The following is a 12,475-nucleotide window of genomic DNA, read 5'->3' on the forward strand; positions in this document are numbered from 1 at the left end:
TAACGTTAAGAACAGAATTGCAGAAACAAAAGACTGAAGTTGACAAATCACAGGTAATACAACTGTTAAGGATGAAAAAAGTAGGTTGTTGACAGCAGGTGAGTTAGAAAAACAATTAAGATTAGAATGTATCTTTGTTAGAGCCCTACACAGGATTTTAAAGCTGTGACAAGAAATTGAGTCATGCTTTGTAGCTGTGAAATGAGTTTTACTTTGCATTTAACATTTAAGTAGTGTTTCTCCCCTTCACCCCACAAAGAAAACATTTGAATTTATTGATCCAATTGGATGTGTGTTATGGTGTTTAGTATCAAGATAACCTGTCCTAACATCTCAGTTTAACAGACACACGTGACACTCCTGCTTATTTAGCTTTGTTTTGTAATTTGTCGCTCAGGTTGGAGATTTTGGTGACACCAACAGCTGGCCAACTCCCGGAGAGATCGCGACTAAAGACATGCAGGTGAGTGTTATGGTTTGTTTGAGAGGTGTTAAGTCACAGGTTGGTAGAACAGTATACGGGACAAACTGATGAGATAAGGGTGGTGTGTGTTAGCGATTTGGACCACTGAACTATTTCAGATTTTCTGCTTTTTTGTAAGACAGCCCAGAAGACGGCTGCTGTGTCTCGAGCTCATTATTAGACTCTCATTTCTAATTTTCCTTGAGTGTTTTTTTCTTGTAGAAATATTTGTTTGAGCATTGTCATCGAAGCCTGAGGTTTAGGAATATTATTTGTTGTGCATAATTGTGTATTTAAGTAATGTAAATATAGACACCAATATCAACCTCATGTCTGCAGGACACACCTGTGTTAGAGCTAGGTGGTTATAACAAACTGAAATATCATGATACTTTTGACTTGATCTTGGAGGTAATTATTTTACAGTATGGGATGCATGACTTGATTCTTTCAAACAAAATAAAAGAGTGGGTCAGCTGTTCTCCCCTCCCTTAACCCCACATACTGTGTTCGCTGACGGTGTAAGCATGGAGACTGGAGAAAGTGTTAGCTTGTGGCTTGAAGGTGGAAGATGGTGATGTTTTATTGTTATTAAACTTTTATTTAACATGGTGAAGACACATGGAGATTCAGTGTAATTCTGCATTTGTACTGTATAAACACAATTACAGATCCTGCAGTAGATGGAGGTCATCACAACAGCTGGCAGGAATACTCGTGCACAGAAGCTAAACAATGTAGCATACTGCTGTGGACGCCATGTTAGTTTGGTTCTTAAAGTCACACATTACAACAACTAACCAATCAGAGATGGTAACTTCTGAGTTTTTGTGTTCTTGTGCTAGGTAAAATGAACGTTTCTGTCAAAGCAGTCTGGTGGCCGAGGATGGGAGTAGCAGCTACATGTAATTTAGCCACCTTAAAAAAAAAAAAGAACCTCCTTGAAAAAATCAATATCATTTTAAGTGCATGTTAAATTTAGATTATTTTTACTGTTTTATTTTGCCAGCAGATAGCCCTTTCCAATGGGGAACTGAAGCCATTATATTGCCCTTTTCAATTCCACCGAACTCAATTGACAGAAACAGTCAGTTTATTTCATAGCACATGGGAGTTGCTGGTTTACCAGGACTCAATTGTTAAGTTTGTTTGTGCTACTGTGTGACTTTCTGTATGAAAATAACGGGGCATCCATAGCAGCACATAGTTTTATAAGTAGCAATAACATCATGCAGACAGCTATGCCAGGTCACGAGGGAAAATGTTTTTAGAAGGGAAAATAGCATTTTGGCGCTAAAACATACACATTTCAAAATGTAAGTTTCTACTTTGAATACATAAGGAACAAAACTGGGAAGCTACAGAGTGGTATAAAAACTTAAAAAATGACAGAAATAATGGAGCTGCCTTTTAAGTTTAATAAACAGGATCTGTGGTGGTATGATAACAGGAAATATTCCTTAATAATGACAGCTAGCCAGTAACCCGGTTGTTAAGAGATGCAGAACAAAAGATTTGAGACTAATTCAACGTGGGTGACAACACAGAGCGAGGTGTTTATAAAAAGGGAATCTTGGTCCTTAATTATAATATTCACCAACCAATCAGAAGGAGCTGCTCAGCTTGTCCAGCTACACTTTGTCTAAGTGGATGTGTGTAGTTTTCTACAACAGGTATTTTAGTGGTTGTGGCTGTAATTATACAGAAGCTAAACAGCACATCCAGACAGAGCAGTCTGCTGCTGCTGGCCCGACTTTGTGTCTTCAGGACTGCATGTTTCCTTAATTTTTTTTAAGGGAGAGGGTAAATCAAGACTGTCCACTATGGCAGGACCTCTTGGACACATAGGAGACAAAAGAGAAATGGCTGACCTCAAAGCAGGCACCAGGCAACATTTTTTTTTACACTGAAATCCATCTTTTTAACGGGAATTGGGGGTTGTTAGAAAAATCTCATTCGGAGGAATAATTACTGTAAAAAATCCTTCTGTCAAACTGATAAAATTGAAAAAAACCCACATGCTGTCTCACTTACTGTTAGCACACGAATATATTCATGACTTTTCAGGTAAATTGAGGTATTCCATAGGGTATATTCTGTATACATAAATGCTGGGTAGCATCGCACTAATACTGTCATATACTGTATAGGTATGAAGTTATAAAAAAATGGATACTGCCCAAGTCAACTGGGTAAATTATCCAATCAGAAGCCCTCAGAAATAAGTTTTATTGTTTAATGAAGCACATTGAGCAAACACATACACACTAGCATTCAGGAAAGTAGGTAAAGAGTTGTTTTTTTAATTCTTTTTAAACATCAAATATGCTAAACATTCATCATCTCAGTTTTTCATTGGTCTTTTTCTTCTGATAATCAATTGAACATCTTAAGGTTTTTTTTGTTATGGAATCAAAACAAGCTATTAGAAGATGTCATCTTGGGTGGGTGATGGCCATTTTAAACTTTTTTACCTGACATTTTTGTAGATTTGTAGATTAATGGGAAAAATAACCATCAAATTAATCTATAGTGAAAAACATTCAAAAGCAATTAATTGCAGACTGTTTTCACCTCATTTGCTGGCTGTTCAAGCTATAGATGCCGGCACAGAAAGGAAAACTAGGACAGAAAAAAGTGAGATATCAAAAGAAGCCTGAAACACCTGTCGGTCTACTCCAGTTTAGACCCAGTCCACCTTTCACCACACACCCAACATACTGACCCCCTTCCCTCTATACTCTCTCGTTCCTTACAGCTGTTGGTGCGACAGGGGAAGGGATGCGTCTAATTTGTGTCGTCTTACAGTAGCAGCATTAGTCAATCACCCCTCAACGCCGTTTTCTATTTTTGCTCTCTGGGTGATAGTGTGTCACCAGGAGACCGAGTGACCCCTGCAACTTCCCCTATTTTAGGCAGCCAGGTCTAAGCGAAGATGAGGGAGCTGCACGTCCCAGAGCAGTGAAATGTGGGTCATATCATCGCAGCCAGGAATAACCGGCGGCTCCGGTGGCAGAAATCATAAGTGGTGGGATGGGGGTGGAGTCTGGAGACGGTGACCAAAGCCTGGGAAGGGATGTCCTTTTAGGGATCCCCCTTCAATAAACCACCCCTGGATCAGTGCTGCTGGTTCTATTCTTAGGGGCTGGTGTTCACCGCCACCATGAACATTTAAAGCTGCAAATCAGACGCGTAATTCCTCAGATTATGCACGCCGGTAAATAGACACTGACATTTGATAAAGGAGGGATTTGTGATTTGCAGGGTGTTGCTTTGGAGGCTGGTGCTGTGGTTAAAGCTAACTCTGAGATTCATGCAGTAAAAAAAAAATTCTGTAACTTGATTAAATATGTGCTTATGGCTTTTTCTCTTCTCTCCTTCATGCACCATAAAATATACTTCAGTAGCATGTTGGTGTGACAGATGTGTCTTCAAAGCACCACAAACACATTTGTGTGTTTAGCTGGCAGCAAAAATGTAAGAGATGTAGAGTATATCTTAACACTGAAAGATGCAGAAAGCCAAAAAAGAGCCAAAACAGTTAGTAGACTATTCAACAGAAAATTACTTTTTTGGTTATTGTTAATCAAGTTGGTGTAACTTTCTCAGAAGGGGGATGAGGATGTGTCGATTTTTTTTAAATTCAGTTTTATAACATGAATATGTTTAAGTTTGGACTGCAGATCAAGCAAAACAAGCAATTTGAAGATCATCTTGGGCTTTGGGAATCTGTGATTTCTTATTTTTTAATTTTATTTTGTTTGGTTTGAAATTGTAGATTAAAGTAAAGTAAAGCATTTTATTATTATTTATATTTTTTAGCAGAAAAGTCTTGCAGTTTTAGAGCCTCTCATATGTGAAAAAATAATCATTTTCTGTGTCATGCATGATTGTTAATTTATTACCTTTGGGTTTTGAACTGTTTATCGGACAAAAAAACATTAGAAAATGAGTCTGCAAAAACATAGATTCACTGATAATCAGACAGCACAGTTGTGGCGAAAAATCAAGTCTTAGATGCACAGTGATTCTCTTTTTGAAAGATTATGTCTCCATGCAGAAAAGTCAGTTATTTGAGATTTAAACCTAATTCTTGACATTTCTAAGTGCTGCTAGGATCCTGCTTGGCAGCAAGGTAAAAGGACGGGAAATACATTATATATAGATATAAAAAGAATGCTGAAATTATTTTAGAGGTGATTGTAGCCCTCCGAATCAGAAGCAAATCTAATCATGATGTGCCGAAAGATTCCCAACTCCACTCTTATTGTTATTTTGATGGGCTGATCCTTTGATGAATTTGTTTAAATTTTTTTTTAAGTCTTTATAATAAAACTGGCCTCAGTAAAGATGTAAGAGGCAAAAATCACAGTAGGCTACTTGTTCTGTGCAAAAAGTAACAGTCTGAGACAAATCAAATGGGCAGCTTGTCTAACGGGTATTTAGTGGCATCTGCTTTAAGTATGTAAAACCACGTGTCCGCCCAAAAGTAAGCACCCCTCTTCCCGCACAATCCTCAGGAAAAACTTCACATATGAGCACATGGCTGTGTTCAGCCTGCAGTGTGTGCATTAGGCTTTCATGTGTCTGTTGTGTTATCACCTCATTTCTGTTCAGAGTGAAAAGATTGCCCGCATGTTGTTGGTTTCTTGTGTTGGTTGTTGGTATACTGCAGCCATGTTCAGGAGTCTTTTATTTTGCGCGACTTTAAACAGAAGCCAGATCAGTGGCTTCCTGTCGTGGTAGAAGAGTGAATCAGCACCCCCCTGATCTCAGTATTACTGCCGACATACACTGTCTTTTATCGATTCAGAAAACACACTCACACCTGAGCTTTGAACAGTCGTCTAATCTGATGGCTCATTTCCGTCACTTCCCACCCTCTCTGCACTCGCTAAAAATAATCGCCTCTTATTCCCATCTGTGCAGAATCAGAAGAAATAAACCACAAAAACACGTATGCTCGTCTGCATGTAATGACACAACATTAGCCATTTAGCCACTGAGATGATATGGGATGTACTTTATGAAACCCAGAGGGAGCTTAGTGGACTGTAGACGCAGCAGATGCTTCTTATTATCCACAGCTTGTGCTGCATCCATTTGGCATTTTCACTGTGTTTGATGGCAACAGGAAGAAGAGTTTTGCCCTTGTGTTGTTGGAGCAAAGCAGCACAACACAGACAAGCTTTTAAAGAGGCAATAATTGTTTTTTTTTCCACCCACCCAGTGCACAAAGTGACCAGATTATAACTGCAGGGGCTTAGAAGGACTCGCAAATTCACTTTAGGGCCAAAAAATCCCCAAACATTGAAGGGTTTAAGATTCCCCATTCACATTGATACATAACTACTTCACAGCTGGGCTTTTTCTTACAAGCTTTGTGTTTTTACATTCACTATGAGTGTGTGTGTGTGTGTCTGTGTGTGTGTATGTACATCATGGTCCCACCTCATTGTCTTCTCTAAACTGCTCTTCCCTCCCTCTGTTCAGATCGAGGCAGTGACACGGACCGTGTCCTGCCCGCCAGCTGTCAGGCAGGTCAGAGACTCATGGAGATCCACTGTAAGTTCAACCTGCAGCCTGTGAAACCTCCAGCCTGCCTACCTACTTACATCAGTACAAGCAAAAAAAAACAAAAAAAGTAGAAATCTAACACTGCACAGAGAAAGAAGCATCAAACAATGTCATACAGTCAGTCAAAGCCTGCTTTAAGTTACACTAAGATTTTAATTATCCTCACTTTTTATGCAAGGAAGCCTGAAACTCCCTGTGCTGACAAGTTTAAGTGGAAGCCAGTTAGCCTACCTTGCTAACGTTAGCCCTGCTTAGTCATGTATGCACACTCAAAGCTGTGTTCGTCCCAAATTATTTAAAGTTTTTCTTTATGACATAATGAGAGAGAGGACACCTGTCAACATCACTTATTTCCATTGTGATCCATCATGAAAATGTAGCACTGGTGCAAGAGGTCATGTGCATCATACCACCATCATCAAATCCATAAAATAAATACAACGTGCACCATCAACAAAAATATGAGTTTCTTATAAGCCACAGTTTAACTGTCTTTATAAAACTGGGGAATTTTTTAAATTTTATTTTAATGTTTTAAATGAAGTGGTAACCAGTTCAGATCATAAATTCTAATATATTTTTCTTTTTTTTTTGTCCCACAATGGCCAATTTCAGCAGATGATCAATAACACCGTGGTATATTATATGCATTTGAAAACATGACGTGGTTATAATGGCCCCTCTGGGGGTTCTAGTGTTAGGATAAGACAGGTTTAGATATGTTCGTAGGCTGTCTGTAAGTATTTCCATATTCCTCTTGTCTGATGTTTTATTAACCAGTTCATTCAGATTAGGGCTATTTTCATGATTTGCTGCAATTTTTAAAGCGCAAACATTTTTTATCAGTTTGACAAATTACAGAAACTTTGCAGAAACAGTATTGCAAATAATTGCATAAATTACCCAAAATAAAATGTTATTGTATGTGTCAGTATAGGTTTTATATGCACCCTAGGTGGATTCTCCTTTTTCCTCTTAAATGGAAGTTTGGAAATGGAGGTTTAATAGAGCATTAAATTCAAGGCCCTAACATGTCATTACACACATAATCAAACCCGGATGCAACCAAAAGTAAAGTAGGTGAGGATCCAAGCCTGTGATAAGTACAAATTCTTAATTTAGATAGATTTGAAATGTGTTTCTTCAGCTTTCCAAAATAATTTCTGCATGATTCTAATGTCAATAATCTAAAAAAACGGTATTTTTAAAAAGGTTACAGTTTGCACAACAGAATTGATCGTGTTGCCTTTATACAGTTGATTACGAATTTCACTGCATGTTTGAAGTGGGTCTTTGAGTTCCTTGTTATTAGATTAGTTTGCAAAACAATACCTTGAAGGCTGAGCATGTCACTGTCTGAGGGTGTGTATGTAGACAGAAGGGTTTGGGTTGAAATGTGTCGTGCCTCTAGTTACTTGCTCGACTTGACTCCAATACTTTGCATGAGTCCTATGCAAACCCCTCAGGAGTGTCAAACTTTGCAGATACGTGTGTGTTGCTGATAGCTGAGCTGCCATAGGAAAGATGAGCAGTTGAACTCTGTTTGATTTGAATAAATGCGTATATCAGCTCTGCGAGGAAAAGATAACCAGAACAGGCAATTCACATTTTGTGAACTACACTGTGTCCGTTACTGCGTGTTAGCTCAGGCTCGGCTGGAGGACAGTGGTAGTACTGGTGCTGCTCTGCTGCAGTTAAAACATTATGATGAGACAGAACATGAGACGACATAAAGAAATCCCTAAAAGTCATGTAAAGTCTGCTTTGAGGAAGCTATCATTGTAATTTCAACATTAATAGATAAAGTGCTTCAGTTTGATCTGAATATAAAACCTTAAGTTGTGGATGCAAAACATATTAATATACTGATAACAAGTTATTCTACAAGCTAGATTGCTGGGAATGGTATAGTAAGAAAATCATTTTATTTATTTTACACTTGCCCTTTAGATTATAAATGCTTTATTTGGTGTGTGAGGCTGCATTCACATTTAATACTTTTCTTTTTAAAATCCATAACTATTGCTTCATTTCCTCCTAGCACCCACCCTGCTCCGGGGTATTTGAATCCCTAAAATGGAAAAAATTTGAAAATGATCTCATTATTGTTTAAAAACGATTGCATTTTAGTGTGGATGCGTGGAGACAGAGACTTTTGAAAATGCTGAAAGACGCCCACTTTAGCTTCTTGATTGGGTATTATCGGTTTACCATATTTGCTTTGTTAACACCTTCCAATCTGTTTTCCACCGTCTTTACCGCCTTACCCGTGTTACTGTCAGTAACAGTTCCACTTTGTTGTCAGTCCAAACAACAAAAATCTTTGGTCTTACTTTTTGCAATTGCTGTTCTCCCTCCATAGCATTTTCTGCATCTAAGCAGCTAACTGTAGAGAAGACAACTTCTGTTTACGCTGGCAGGCCCGTGGCCAGTGTTCGTGAATGGTCTTGTGATATGTGTTTTTAGATAAATCATTTTAAAACGCTGTTTTAAATGAAAACATATCACTGTGGATGAAGTTTATGGGTCTGTTGTTTACCAATAGAATATATTAACGATTTTTGTCTATTGCTCTGATGATGATATTCAAGAAACACCATCATTTTCTACTGTCTTCTGTTCGCTAAGCCCCGCCCCTACCTCAGTTACTGTTACTATGCAGATTTACCACTCAGTAGTTCTGGTCATGTTTTTGAAAAGTCAGTTGGTGAATTCACAGAGGCTGACAAAACCGCCTCTCATTTCTAATTGGCTGAAATGTCAGCTGTCTTGCAGGCTGCACACATGAAATGTTGAATGACTGAGGCTAAAGTTACAAGTCACAGGCAAATCAATCAAAGTTTATGGTTCTGGAAAAGCTGTATGTAAAGATGATGCCCTTCAAGTATCACTGTTATCAGAACTCCATGCCCACTGCCTTGGCCAAAGCATAACATAACTAACATAGCTTTATATTTTGGGTGCTAGTTATGTTTGCTAAGCTTGGACTGGGCAGTGACTGTTGAGGGGAGGGGTTAAGCAAACGGTCTATTGCTTGACTGAAATCTTGTGCATGTAAACGAATTATTTAGCCACAAAATGATCATTTGTATATCAGTTACTCAACCCATGTCACCTTGAATTTATGAAGACATTTTTCTTGCACGCCCTCTTGCTTCCTCAATGATGAACCAACAATGCAAAAACTGTGAAAGTTCTTGACAAATTGAAGTAAAACAGGTTTATAATTGATATAAAACTACATTAAAAAAGTCTGTTTACAAAATCTCCCACAACGCGTACAATACGACCCAAGTCTCATTAGCGTAGTCATATATTTAGTAATTTTCCTAAGACGTGCATTTTTGCTCAAACTTTAAATAGCTACAATAAACTACTTCCACATATGAATAGCAAGCCTTGGCAGGCAGGTTCACTTAAGCTTTGCTCATGTATTCCACTGAGCTGCCCACTCATCAGTGCATGAGACTGTTTATGTGAAAATGTTAGTAGTGATTTGAAAGTAGTGATATTTTGGTGAAAATGCATGTGTTTTGGAAGTATTGAACCTACAGCCTGACAAATGAGACTTGAATTATACTACACAAGTTGTGTGAGAGTTTGTAAATGTTTTGATGTAGTTTTGCTTTTGTTAAACTTTAGTTTGTAATGAATTTTCTCCGTTTTTGCATTTCTTTATTCACCATTCAAGACATGCAAGAAAAAAGTTTTCTTCATGAGGGTGAGTACTTGAAGAACAAATTATCACTTTGTAGGTTAAGTATTCCTTTAATGTCCGGTTCCACGTTGCTAAATCGGGGAAATAACATGGCGTGTATATGAGCAGATATTGTTGATTCTTTGGCACTAATTTTGGCCGCTTTCATTTTCTGTAAAAGTGTGCTACTCCAAATTAGTTTAGTGCAAAATCCCTTATAACTCTGACCTTATTTTAATGCCTTCAGTATCCTGTGATTGCCTGAAATGTTTCTACAGATATTTTCTTAATGTTTATCTGTCTGAACCTGTTTCCTCTCCAGGCTCCAAAAAAGACAACGGTCAAGAAGGAGGCAAAGGAGAAGAGAGAGAGCAACGAGGAGAGCAAGGAGAACCTGAAGGCCAAGTCAGACGACTCTGGAGAGGAGAAGAATGGCGATGACGACTCCCAGAAGAACGGACCGAAGAAAAAAGGTGAATATCGTTCGGACAACTGGCACGTTTGCTCCCTAAAAAGGAAATTGATTAATACCAAACAGTAGCATGTGCTAATGTTAGCATAAAAACAGGCTTGTATGTCTCACACTAAACCTCAACATGTTAACATCCATCAGCAGTTTACATGTTAACGCACACACGTCTGAACATAAGTTACACCTGTGAATGCCCTTAGTTTGACGAGTCACAAAATGGACATCATACAGAGGATTTTTGTTTGGGGAACAAACACTGGCACCAGTTTTTTCCCCTCTAGTGGTAAGAGTCTTTATCCACCAGAAATAATGGCATGACCTCAGACAGTTTTTATAGATTATGTGTGTATTTGTTTATTTAATACATAGTTGTTATGCATTATCAAGTTTTAAAGCTTTAAAGAGGCCGTTGGTTATGGTCAGGTATTTTTTGTAACTCACCAGCTTAAGCAGCTTGTTGTCTCCTCAATCACTTCTTTCTTTCCCCTCTAATTTGGGGGTTTCCCTGGTGTTGTCATCCTCATATTTCTGTGTGGGTTTTTTATGATAAGCTTAACTGGTCATGGGATTTTCTTTTTCTCTTGACAAAGGTATGACCGACTTAAACCATTAAAGCTAAAATAAGCCGTGGTTGACAAATTAAAAATGTTGTTTTTGGTGTCACTTAACCCAAACTGGACAAAATGATTAATAGCTCATGTCAGCAGTGAAATAAAGGATGTGAGGGCAGTGCAGTCAGAAGATGCCCTCGTCCTGTGTCCAGTTACAGAGTAATACAGAGTAATAAGGCAGTTTGTTTACTCAATGTGTTGTCTTTAATAGGAGTGCAAAGTAGTTAGAAGTAGTTGTAAGATGTTTTCATGATAGTTAAACTAAATATATATATTATAAGTTATGACAGTACAAGCAAATGTACTTACTCATAAAGTGTGAGGTAATGGCGCTTGAAGTCAGATACAGCTTGAGCCAACAACAGATGCCTTAGTGGAAGTTTGTGATGGCTGGTTGCAGTTTTGGCAGCAATGAAAGGATTTAACTACACCAGGCAGCCAGACAGTGAGTGTTTTCTGATCCTCACAACATGATTACCCAAAAAGTGTCGGCTTTGTTTTGGGGCAGCTTCCTGCCCCTTTCTGGCAGTCGACAAGACGTTTTTATTCCTTGAAACAATACTGGCAAACAGAAGGTTATGGTGAGGATTTCACCACAGGCATTTTTCTTAGTTGTCATTTCACCAATGTGTTCTCAAAATATGTCCGTAAGTATACATCTTCTGTATATTTTAAATTATTATTCCATTTTATTGAAGATGCTAAAACCAAATCTTATGGACATGTAGGGGTCCAAATTAAAATGTATATATTTTTTTTATTTCACGAGGTCTTAAAGGCTTTTGTCTTAAAGGTTTGTGTAACAGTAAAATTCTGACTTTTCTTACTTCATGCGATTTATGGGTCAGACTTCACCTGCAGACGTGCTGTTGAGATGATGAGCTCTTCATGTCTCTTCTCTGACTAAACATCAATGAGGAGAACTTTCACAACTCTGATCTCGGCATTGAAGCAAACAACACAAAAATCTGTTTACCACTTATGCTAGACCCTACAGATTAACCCTAAATTGGCCACACTTGACTACTTTTAGAACCAGGATTTTATATAGTTGTTAGACATAAAGTTTGATAGAGGTCAAAGCTTTATTAATAAAACAAACAATCAAAATTATGGATGCATGATATATCTGGTCATCTATCATCTGCAGATTCCACAAAATGTGTTTTCATGTTACTGCTGTCAAAAATCTGTTACTGTCTAAATTGTGGTAATATCATTTCATATTATTCTATCAGTATTTTACATGCTTCTACAACAGTTGTGACTCAGTAGCCACAGTGTCATCTACAGGTCAATATTTTTCTTTTAACCCCCTTTATTTCCTCCCTTGTTCCTTTACCTACTGGGTCAGCAGATAGACACGAGGCCACGTCACTTTAAAACTGGCCGTCATTTCCTCTCTCCCATAGTTTGTGTGTCACACACTCACCCACACATCCACATAAACCCTCTGCAGCCAGATGTTGGTTCAGACAGCAGATCACTGATGCGCCCTGCTGGCCAGCTGAGGTACTGCAGCAGCCATAATGCTGTTTCACCAGTAAAAGACTTGGCAGTATTGAGCACATTTTGTCACAGCAGAAGTTAAAAATAGCTAATTCCCCAGTCTTCAGAGGTGCTGCTGTATCCCAAAAATTGATCTGACTGGTAAA

General features: G+C 38.3%; 1 protein-coding gene across 3 annotated transcripts in view; it reads left to right on the forward strand.

Annotated features, from left to right (window-relative positions):
- The window catches only part of larp1 (La ribonucleoprotein 1, translational regulator), a 55,200-nt gene that overhangs the window by 25,474 nt on the left and 17,251 nt on the right, over window positions 1–12,475 (forward strand). For 2 of the 3 annotated variants that reach the window (XM_042498755.1, XM_042498756.1), the window contains exons 3-5: window positions 398–463; window positions 5,957–6,028; window positions 10,060–10,210. In XM_042498755.1, coding sequence (XP_042354689.1) covers window positions 398–463; window positions 5,957–6,028; window positions 10,060–10,210 — 289 coding nt within the window. The remainder of the gene's footprint in view (window positions 1–397; window positions 464–5,956; window positions 6,029–10,059; window positions 10,211–12,475) is intronic. The other variant, XM_042498757.1, reaches the window with a different exon arrangement.

Source organism: Plectropomus leopardus, chromosome 13 (genome assembly GCF_008729295.1).
Source record: "Plectropomus leopardus isolate mb chromosome 13, YSFRI_Pleo_2.0, whole genome shotgun sequence".
In the NCBI taxonomy this organism is placed as follows: Eukaryota; Metazoa; Chordata; class Actinopteri; order Perciformes; family Serranidae; genus Plectropomus; species Plectropomus leopardus.